This window comes from Petaurus breviceps, unplaced genomic scaffold (assembly GCF_028583685.1).
Source record: "Petaurus breviceps papuanus isolate PSGF00001 unplaced genomic scaffold, PetGlider_PUasm1.0 89860, whole genome shotgun sequence".
Lineage (NCBI taxonomy): Eukaryota > Metazoa > Chordata > Mammalia > Diprotodontia > Petauridae > Petaurus > Petaurus breviceps.
This window is the reverse complement of record NW_027187137.1, coordinates 16,208-27,449: the sequence shown is the minus strand read 5'-3', so window position 1 is coordinate 27,449 and position 11,242 is coordinate 16,208. Positions and strand designations below refer to the sequence as shown.

The 11,242-nt window shown below is 46.4% G+C and overlaps 1 protein-coding gene across 1 annotated transcript; it reads left to right on the top strand.

The window, feature by feature from the left end:
• The first annotated feature begins 76 nt into the window (after positions 1-76).
• Positions 77-7,856, top strand: FPGT (fucose-1-phosphate guanylyltransferase). Its single transcript, XM_069107317.1, has 3 exons — positions 77-472; positions 3,278-3,370; positions 5,104-7,856. The coding sequence occupies exons 1-3, from the start codon at positions 430-432 to the stop codon at positions 6,555-6,557; spliced, it is 1,590 nt and encodes a 529-aa protein (XP_068963418.1). The 5' UTR covers positions 77-429; the 3' UTR covers positions 6,558-7,856.
• Positions 7,857-11,242: the final 3,386 nt, after the last annotated feature.

The following is an 11,242-nucleotide window of genomic DNA, read 5'->3' as shown; positions in this document are numbered from 1 at the left end:
AAGTAGACAGGTTTCCAAACTGTCCAACCATTACATCCATACCAAGTCAATATCTGGGTCTTCCCAGAGCTTCATCTGATTAAACCACAGAACACTTCTCAAAAGTGAGCCCCAAAACAGAGCTACACATCAGGGCTTATATAGCCTTCTCCTGGCTCAGAGAATGTAACAACCTTATTGACTCACTGGCCAATCAAGAAGTATCTACTGAAAAACAAGCCTCCCACCCCAGGCTCCAGGGGCACGTTAGCCTAGGGGCAGGGAAGATCTTTAAAATTTACATTCCCATTACATGGGCCTTGATTTATTTTGGGACAGGCCTGTGCTTTCACCCTGGGAGGGAGTCCTCAGCATGGAGAACTTCCACTGGTGCAGAATAGCCCCTCAGCCTCTTTGCTGGAGTCAGGCAGTGAATTGGCACTCCCAGGCATGGAACCAGCCCTCAGGCCCTCCTGGCTGCCCCTCAGCCAAGGTATTCAACCCAGAGGAGTCAGCTTCAGTGTTCAGCTTGTGACCCACAAGGTTGTGTTGAGGGTATTGGAGTGAGGTGTGTGATGTCATTGACACAGGGACTCCTGGACAAGCAAGCACGGTCCCCACCTGGGGAAGCAGCTTCCCTGCACTTTACAGCCTTGGGAGCCTTTTGCTGAGGCCTGAGAGGTCATTCACTTGCTGGGGCTAACACAGCAGCATGTGTTAGAGGCAGTACTAGAACCCGGGCCTTTCAGTCACTGAAGCCAACTCCATGTCCAGGCCACCATGCCGACTCTCAGGCCGAAGAGTGCTGAAGGGTGCTCAAACCTCCTTACAAAAGCTGGTGGTTAAACATTCACAGTGAGCATTTACACCCTGGACCCTGGAAAATGCTAGAAGTAAAGGCTGCTTGTGTTGTCCTGCTGCTTGCTGTTGATGCTTAAACTGAGGGAGAAAACATCAGTCATGCCGATAAAACAGCGGGCGTGTGTGTTCGTGCCTGTGCACACAGACACACGCTTTTTTTTTTTTTTCCTGCACTGAGTGCTGGTTGTAAAACATTGACTAGCATGGCCCCTTCTCCAAATGAGGTGAAATTCTCTTCTGAATTGCATTCAGGTAGGCCCTTGTGCTAATGACCATTTGAGGCCCAGAGTCAGTCTGGACCCAGGGCCAAGAATGCTGGAGTTGGGGGGAGGAGAGGACAGGGCAGCAGACCTGGGTCTCCTGCCCAGCACCCACTGCCTCACTGGGGTCCGGAGGACCCCGGGCCTCTTGGGACACAGTGGACCCACAGCCCATCATCGTTCGAGCTGTAGCTGCTATGATCTGCCTGTCTATCAAGCACTTGATGAGCAAGCTTTTATCAGGTCCCTCGTGCCCAGCAGTGTGCTAGCGGCTGGGGGTACAGATCCAATAAAGCCATCCCTAGTCTAGTTCAGACTCTTGAGCCAGTGGTTCCTCTGAGGGCTGAAGGCCTGAGGCTCACCTTTGTTGGTTTGAAGCCCCAGGGCCAGGGCCGAAAAGAAAGTAGCGGCAAGATGGTGGAACCAGGCAGGCATTTTCCCACTGCTGGATAAATTTTGGTTTTTCAAAGATTCGAGCCCTTAAAAACTCATTTGGGGAAACTCCCAGCAGGGAAATGAAAGCTGAAGGTTGTGCTGTGTCTTGGAACCCTGTCTCTTGTGGAATCTGCAGGAGAGGATATTAAGGCGTTTGCTGTAGGATGCTAGGGTAGAAGGGACATGGCACAGTGGAAGGAGGCGAGGCCTCGGTGGCTGGAGAGGGTGGTTCAAGCCCCACCTCAAGCTCATTCTAGCGAAGTCACCCTGGACCGTTCACCTGTCCCCCTGGGCAGGCAGCTCCCCAGAACAGGGACTTTCAGAGAGGAAAGTTCTACCCTGGCACCCTTCCAACCCCCCCCCCGCCAAATCCCGGTCCAGTAAAAATGAAGAAAAGGGGTGTGGGCAGGCACATGGGCACGTTTTCTCCCTCTATATGAGTGTGCACATGCACACCCATTTGTGTGTGCTTCGGCTCTAGGTTTATGTGTGTGTGTACATGGGGTGTGTGTACATATGTGTATATGTAGCCGCATGGGACCCTGGGATGCTGGGCTATAAAGAGATCTGGTTCGTTCATTTTTCAGTTGTGTCTGACTCTAACCCTGTTTGAGGTTTTCTTGGCGAAGGTCCTGCAGTAGTGGTTTGCCATTTCCTTCTCTGGTTCGTTTTACAGATGAGGAAACTGAGGCAAACAGATTTAAGTGACTTGCCCAGGGTCACACAGCTAGGAAGTGTCTGCGGTCAACTCTGAGCTCAGGTCTTCCTGGCTCCAGGCCCAGCTCTGTCCACTGGTCCCCCAGCTGCCAAAGGCACCTCCAAGGTCATCATAACCAACTGATTCCTTTTACCAATAAAGAAACTGGAGCCTAGAGGGGCAGGAGGTGGATGGCCCCATTTAGTTCTGTCACACAGCCAGCACTGGGCAGAGTCTGCACCCGACCTATGTCATCTGGTCGCAAGCACGCTTCCTCTCCCCCGGAGTGTGGTCTGCCCAGTTGCTGGGCACACTCATTACAATAAATGCCTTTTTTTCTAAAGGCCTCAAAACCTAAGTTTGACAGCCGATATCAAAATTCAATATACATGCCTGTGCTGATGTGCATGCATGTATGCACGTGTGCATGTTTGCACACACACAAATGGATGGGACAGCCAAGCCAAGGACCCTGCTGGACCTGTGCAGACTTGGTTTTGAAATGTCACATTTCCTGTGTCTCACTATCTTTCTGCCTGGTTTGCTGACTGGCTCCCGGTTCATCCTTCGTCAGGGCTGGGCCACAGTTGGGATTGCTGTGAGAGTGCCTCACCCGCCTCGGTGCTGGACGATGTCTGCAGGTCCTGCCAGCTCCAGATCTCTGCTCCTGGGCTCCTCATCATGTCTGTTAGAGCGTTATGTTCCTGGAGGGCAGGGGCTTCTTCTCTGCCTTGTCTGTTCCTAGTGTTTGGTACATAGCAAGCAGCGAATAAACATTTCTGGAATTTGGATTCATTCTCAATAAGATAAAATATAACTTGCCTGAAATTGTATTTTCTATTTTAAGTACATTTATAGAGTTTTAAAACACATTTGCCAAGACCTGGTGTTCATTTTTCCTACTGAGTTTATTTGCTTTTAATGAGTCAAAGTTTTACAATCTTAACAGATCACAATTCTAGCTCCATAATGCTTTACTCGGGCAACTGAATACTTCTTGTTCCTTCAATGGTTTTATTTTTTTTTCCTTTTTCTATTTTTAAAGGAAATGGAGGATCAACACTCTGTGCCCTTCAGTGCTTGGAAGAAATATATGGTGAAAAATGGAACTGTTTTACCATCCTCTTGATTCACTCTGGTAAAGTTGTCCTTCACCATTTTATAAGTCTCTTTTGAGGAGTTCACCTTCGACACTGTAGGAGCTTTGTCCTTCCCCTTGGCAAAACTCAGCATTTTTGTGTGTCTTTGAAGTTGGTCCTCCTTGAAAACAAACATTTCATACGTGTCTTGCTTAGATAGTTCCTAATGTTGGAGGAGGCATCATGTGATTTTTGTCTGTTAGAATATCATTTAGATTGTACATCACGCACTTGTCCATCAGCTTTCATCAGAGATGGCTTTGATCCTGCGACTGAAAATTACTTTCTTAAGATTGAGCTTATCAAAACATCCCCATCTGTTGGGAATGGCCTCGAGGGGACTTCTGCTTTGGGTGGGAAGTTGGTGGAAATGCCCTCTGGCATTCTGGAATTCTGTAGCCAGGGTTAGCTACACCGGGCCAGGCTCTGAGGTCAAGACCTCCCTACCAAAGAGATTGGATTTGGTTCTTATTGCTGTTCTTGGTCTTTTATATTCAGTCTCAGTAAGTGCAACAAGCAGCTGCCCTGATCAGGCTGCCTCCAGAGGCGCTGGGACCTCACTGGCTGCCCCTTCACTCATTCTCTGGCTCATGGGCTGAGGTGTGCACTTGGACTCCTCTGTGCTACCCAGTGGTGCTTCCAGGTTCTCTCCCTACCCCATCACTCAGTCATTGTTTTTCCTTTAAGGTTCTTTCTGTTCCAATTTACCCCCCAGCCACAACCCTAGCAGCTGTCATCTTGAGGCCCCCAGGTCACTCCCCTTTCTTCCTCAACAGGTTCAGTCCCTGGCTCACCATTTCGCTCCCCTCCTCAGCTCCTTCTTCATATGAGGGAATGTCAGCATACATTTTAGCTCACTCTCAAAACATGCTAACCACTCAGTTCCTCAGTCTCCTCATTTCTCCTGAGTACCTCCTTCACCCGCCCCCCCACCTACGCACAAGGATGGCCATGTTCTTGATTGTGCCACCCCCCACCAAATGGACCCCTCTGTGTTCCAGGTCCTCTCATCGGACTGTAATCAGGTGGCCTACTGTCTCTTTTCTGCTTTGCCTTTGCCGAGTCCTGCTCTTAGCATTCTGTTTTCAGTCTTCTTCACATTATCATGTATGCTTGAAAGGTACAAAAGTGAATCATTTTTAACACACTATAATTTTTACCTTATCTTGACTCAGAGTGTCTTGCCTCTACTTCTGCTCCAAATTTACCTGAATGAGTAAGAAAGATTTAATTACATTTATGATTTGTAATATAATTTATGAAACTCTTACTCTTTTAAATTTTGTAGCTGATTGACGACTTTAAAGTGCATTCAAAGGCTTCTACTTCTTAAAATGTAGGTACAGCAAGATTTTACCAGTTTCTAGTCCATCATCTTGTTTTAGGCAGAACTACATTCATATTATTCATTCAGCAAATATTTATAGAACCCTTGTTAGCTGGGATGCCGGGCGTGTGTGCTGTGTTAGACATTCATGTCCAAAAAAAGCCCAGGCCTGTTGTGAGTTTGACCACATCATTTCAAATAAATGACAGAGAGTGACTGACTTTCAAGGTCCCTGTTTTGACTTAGGCTTTCATAGAAGAAAGCTACATTGCACATGGTCACTATGCTCAGCACCATTAAAACCAGTGACCAGTCAGGTCCCTCATTCATTTACTTTCCCTCAGTGTGTCTTTAACTTCTTCTTGTCAGGAATGCCTTTTTCAGCGACCTCTTTGATTTTTCCAGGTGGCTACAGTCAACGCCTACCCAATGCAAGTGCCCTGGGAAAAATTTTCACAGCTCTGCCTCTTGGTTACCCGGTTTATCAGATGCTGGAGTTAAAGCTGGCCATGTACATTGATTTCCCCTCCCACATGAGTCCTGGAATTCTGGTCACCTGTGCAGATGACATAGAACTTTATAGTGTTAGAGAAACCGAGATCCTGAGGTTTGATAAGCCAGGCTTTACTGCTTTGGCTCATCCTTCTGACTTGGTGATAGGAACGACTCATGGGGTGTTTGTGTTGGAACCTTCAAGTGACTCAGAATGTGGAGACTTGGAGTACAGGACTTGCCACCGTTTCTTGCACAAGCCCAGCTTAGAAGAGATGTATCAGTCTGGTGCTGTAGGCATAAAGGGAACCTCTTCTCCAAAGAACTTGGCTGTCGGGGACCTGAGGACTCCTAACTCGCACTCAGACTTTGTCTACACAGATAGCCTATTCTACATGGACCATAATTCAGCACGAAAGTTATTAGCCTTTTATCAGCAGCTCGGGACGCTGACCTGTGAAATTGATGCCTATGGAGACTTCCTGCAGGCCCTGGGCCCAGGAGCAACGGCGGAGTATACAAAAAACACAGCCAACGTTACCAGAGAAGAGTCAGAATTGGTTGAGGTGAGAGAGAAGATCTTTCATCTTCTCCAAGGGACACCGTTCAACATTGTTGTTCTTAACAATTCCAAATTCTACCACATTGGCACAGCTCAGGAGTATTTATGCCATTTCACCTCGGATAGCACGCTGAAATCTGAGCTTGGCTTACTGTCCAAAGCTGTTAGCATCTTTGTAGGGGGCTCCGAATGCTCCCATGGTGCCCCCTGTGTCATTCAAAGCATAATCGATTCAGGGGCTTCTGTGGGCCTGGGCTCAGTGGTGGAGTACTCCTGGTTGGGACCGGATGTCACAGTTGGAACCAACAGCATCATTAGTGGTTGTCACATCCTCACCAAGGCTGCCTTCCCCCCCAGTTCTTTCCTGTGTGCTCTAAGCCTACAGGTGAATGGTCACGTAATGTATGCCACAATGGCATATGGCGTGAAAGACGATTTGAAGCACAGTGTGAAGGCTCTCTCAGACCTCCATTCCCTCCAGTTTTCTGGACGGGGATTCCTGGAGTGCTTAGATCTTTGGGGCCTGAAGGCTTCGGAAGGCCTGTTCTCCGGCAGCCAAAGCAGCCTCAGCCTGTGGACGGCTCGGATCTTCCCTGTGTGCCCAAGCTTGACCGAGTCAGTGCTGGCCTCCCTCAGGCTTCTGGGCGCAGTGAGGAGTGCGTCGCCGTGGTGCCTGGACCGCCACAAGCGCCTGTCCATTGAAGAAATGCTCTTCTCCAAAGATGTGGAGGACATGCTGAGATGGAGGGCATACATTGGTCAGGAAATCCAGCTGCAGGGGTGCCAGGCAGGTGTGTCAGAGTAGGTTTGGGGGTGTTCTGCTGAAACAGCCTGGCTTTCAAGGTTGCAGAGCCCAGGAATTATGGCTCTTTTTTCTTTATTTCACTGAAGTAGAAATGATGAAATTGCATTAGCAGTGTTATTGTAGCATAACATTAATAATGCAAAAATACAAATAAACCATTCTTTTGATGAAGGAATTAATGAAATATTTCAAACCTCCAGGTACAAAAAAGAGACAGATTTTCTGAGAACATTCATTACTCTTTGGGGAGGTTTTTGAATAAGAATTAACAACTGTGGACATAATTAACTTCTACATTCAAGGAAACAATATTAAAAAAAAAAAAACCTAGTAGTCTTTTCAGCAGTGTGGTCTGGCAGATCATAAAAGAGCGTTTTATTTGGTATTTTTGTCTTAAGAAGGATTTAGGTAATATTATTTTCACCAAATAATATCGTAAGTAGTTTTTAATGGAATTTTCCTCAAGGTTTAAATGAGGTCTGGAAGAAATAAGTCAGCTTTAGCGGCTCTTCTGCTGCTTTTAACGGATGTACTTCTGGTTCCAATAAAAGCTCAAAATACTTCTTTTCAAAATACGCCCACCCTAAAATGTAATTCCATTTAGATGAACTAATCAAAATATCTCTTTAGGCCTATTAGATTCTCAAGAACCCTCCTAATAACCCTTTATCCTTAGAAACAAAGCTGTAGCTAGCAAATTCAAATTAAATTAATGCTCAACAATCTGAAATTGTTTTAAAGTAAGAAGTAACTCAGAGTCTTAGTATTTCAGCATTTAAGGGAAAAAAATATACTGTGTAATAGTATATATTTTTTTCTTTCCATTTCTCAATTAAATGTCAGTTTTGCCTAAATGGAAAGGGGCAACATTTATGTGCTCACATGTGTTTTGAACATGTGCTATTGTTCGGTCTTAGGGAATTCTCCTTTCTATGCATTCCATGAAAGGTGATACAAGGGCTTATGGGTAATTGGAAGGCCCTGATAATCAGCTAACACGAATCTATCCATTTGTCTCACATTTTGTTATTAATCCATTTAACACAAATGTAAAGCTACCATGTAGTTAATTGACTGGTCCACACTGGTGAGGCTGCTAATTAGTGATAAAATTGAAAGCAGCTAGCAGGAAATTTAAAAAATATATATCTGAATGAAACACAGAAGAAAAATAAATTTGGGGTTTGAACCTAGGGTACTTGGGTGTTCCTATTGAAATATGTAAAGCTTTTGTATCAAATTGTAGGCAAATTTGTTGTGATTTTTAATTACTATGAATAAACCAAAGTAATAAACTAATATATGCACTTATGTCTGCATCATTGCCCCAACCGTTTGCTCATACACTGTTATAAAAATGGCATGTGGGACATGGCTTCTCCTCTGCAGAGAGGCAGGACTCAGAACTTTGGCCCTTGACTTGGCTTCTGCCTCCCAGAAAATATGGCAGTAATTCTGCCCCTTTCCTTCTGGTGAGCCAGGAGAGCTCAGCCTCCTTCCATCCTGTCAAGCTGTGCTTCTGTCCATGACCTGTCCATGAGCTGAATAACAGACCAGAATGGGCTTCTAGCTGTTGTCTGATGTTGTTCTGCCCTCTGACCCATGCACATCCATGAAGGCCTCCCCTGCTTGGAATGCACTCCACCATCTTCTCTGCCCATCAAAATGTTCCTCATCTTCTGAGGTCCAGCTGCCAGCTCTCCCAGACTCCTGGGCTACAAAGGCTCTCTGCACCTTAGAGTTTTCTAAGACATCGGTTGTTTTCTTCTTCACTCCTGTCATATCCTACAGATCATATTTGACATGTGTGTGACATCCCTTTCAATCTGTAATTGACACAAAGTTGGAAGGGAAAGATCACACCCCAATGAACAGATTCAAGATTGAATCTAGGATATTGGGCCAAATATAGTCTGGGGTATTGGGCCAAGTCACATAAAAAATGTAATGGTGATAAATAGAAGGTCTTACACTTTCAGAAGTTCAACAATCACAGAATTTTGAAATTTTAAAGGACCTCAATGTCCATCTAGTCCAACTCATATAATCCCCTTTACAACCTATGGACTGTTGGCCATCCTGCCATTGATTGAAGATGTTCAGGGAGGTAGAGCCCCCTGCTTCCTTAGGCAATCCCTTCCATGCTGGAATAGTTCTAATAGTTAGGAATGTCTTCCTCACAGTGAGCTTAAGTCTGCTGTTCTGTGATTTTTCCCACTGCTCATAATTCTGGGCTCAGACAAAAAAGACCCAAGTCTAATACTTCCTGCACATGAGAGCTTTCAAGCATATGAAGACAGCTATGATGGTCCCTTCCCTTGCCCACCCCCCACCCCCCATCTTTCTCTTCTCTAGGCCAAGTAAGCATCCTGAGTGCCTTCAAGTCATTCTCGCGTGGCGTGGACTTGAGGCCCTTCATCGCTCTGCTTTCCCTCCTCTGGATGTGCTCCAGCTTGTCCTTGCTAAAATGTCGGCCTGGAGTATTTGAACACTGCTCCAGATGTGCTCTGACCAGCACAGAGTGGTGATAATGACCATCATAGCAGCTGGCAGCTGAAAGTTGTCCACCTGCTGTCTCTACATCACCACACAACTTTGTGAGGTGGATGCTGTTATCTTCGTTTTGTGGACGAAGACCTTGAAGGATTTGCATAGCATCACACTAGCCGTGTTAGAAGTAACCCCTGAACTCGGGTGTTCTTGACTCTGAGGCTGACTCCCTCATCCTCCACACCTTCTTGCCTCAATACTCTTCTTAAAAAAATGACTTAATACATTATTATCTAACTAAACCTATTGGAATTGGTGAAGGCCGAGTTGCTAAGCTGGTTATGGCCCCTACTGTGCATTCTGTGGCTGCCTATTGTGGGAAGGGCCCCTTGGGTCACCTTGTCCTTATCCCATGGGCCTGCCTTGGATCAGGTAGCAAAGTAAAGGGTGAGCACATTTCCCATTCTGGGCTCTCCCAAAGTGTCCTCTAACCATTTCCTAGAAGACCTGAAAGTACAGTGTCATTGATCTCCAACCAGAAGGAAGCTTAGAGGCATGGAGGCCAGCCTCCACATTATGCAGATGAGAGAGCTGAGACGGGAGGAAAAGTAGAGGCAAGATGTAAGCATGGCTTTCAGCCTGTGCCGAAGAGGAAGAAGAATAGTAACCAGCATTCCTAGGACATCCACTGTGGGCCTGCAGCCGTTATTTCACGGCAACCCTGGGCAACAGGTCCTGTTTTAAAGTTGAGTAAACTGAGGCAAGCAGAGGTAAAGGACTTGCTCACGGTCATGCAGCTAGTAGTGCCTGGGACTGGATCTGAACTCCGGGCCTGTATATCCCCTGCACCACCTGACTGCTCCATGTGATACTGCCTCTTAAAAAAGCTGTGTGTGAAGAGTGACAGCCTTTCTAATCTGTAATGGATAGGGCCTGGAATAAGCACAGGCCCTTGTCTGAGGAGCTCCTGCTCCGAGCTGGACAAAACCTTCAAAGCCAAAGGCCACTGTGTTTTACCAGGAAGCCAATTTGGGACCTGTCCAGAGTCACAAAGTCAAAGCAGCACGAAGCCAGACTGAGCTCCCACTCTCCCTCCGTCACTGAATCTTCGTGCTTCTTCGCCGTGTTGTGCAACAGCCCAAATCTGTAAACATCACCCACCACTGAGCCTCCACCACCTGGAGCTGGGCAGCTCCTTCAGGCTGGATGCCAAGAACTTCTCCCTAGCTATTATCATTTGCACGAAACAGCCCAAAGGTCTCCCTGATACATTATTTTTTTTTCCTTTGTTCAGCTGCATAAAAATTCATGTATTCATGCCCATCAAGAATGGAGTGGTTGATGTCGGAGCTGAAGGAGCCCTTTCAGATCCTTGGAGCCAAGTCCTCATTGATAGGAGGGCAGCGATAGAGGCGACCATTATCTGCTTCGCTGTAGTTCATTTTCTGTCCCTCTAAGGGGTGTGGGATTTACTTCTTTCTGTTGAAGTTGAGAGGGCATGAATTCTATCATTTGCACCTGTTGAAATTGTTACAGGGGTATTCCTGATGCTGGGATCTACAAAAGGTTTGTGTTACCTGTTTTAAAACGTTACTTCCCCACATCAACAATGTGCTGGTCTCCACATCACCAACTAGGGTTTTTCATGCTCTGATTTTTTTGGGGGACAACATTCACTCTAATTACAGGCAGCATGATTCCTCTAAAATAGGGAATTGGACAAGAAGACCAGGCTGTGTGTCAGGAGAACTGAGCTCTAGCCACTGCCTTAGCAGAGAGAGGCCAGGAGACCTTAGTAAAGGGACTCCTTAAGCTTATTTGCTACATCATTAAATGGTTGAACAGACCTGATGGTGTTCTCACAGGACCATGCCCATGCTTTTTCATCCTCTATGCACATGTCCACCATCATCACACCCCAGAAAAGTTTGCTTTCAGGGAGGTTAGCTGTGGGGAGGTTCCATCCACGGGCATACTCACACCTCATCTGACTGGAGGCATTCCCAATATATCTATTTGGAGCAGGCTCAGAGCCCAGCACTCCCTACTAGTGGCACTACTTGGATCCCACTTTACCATGATCGTGCCCCTCCCTTGGGAGCTTTCCTGACCTCCCTTCTCAGCTCCTTTTTGTGTCTTGTCACCTCCTCACCCCATTAAATTATAAGCAGCCTAAGGACAGGGACTGTTTTTCT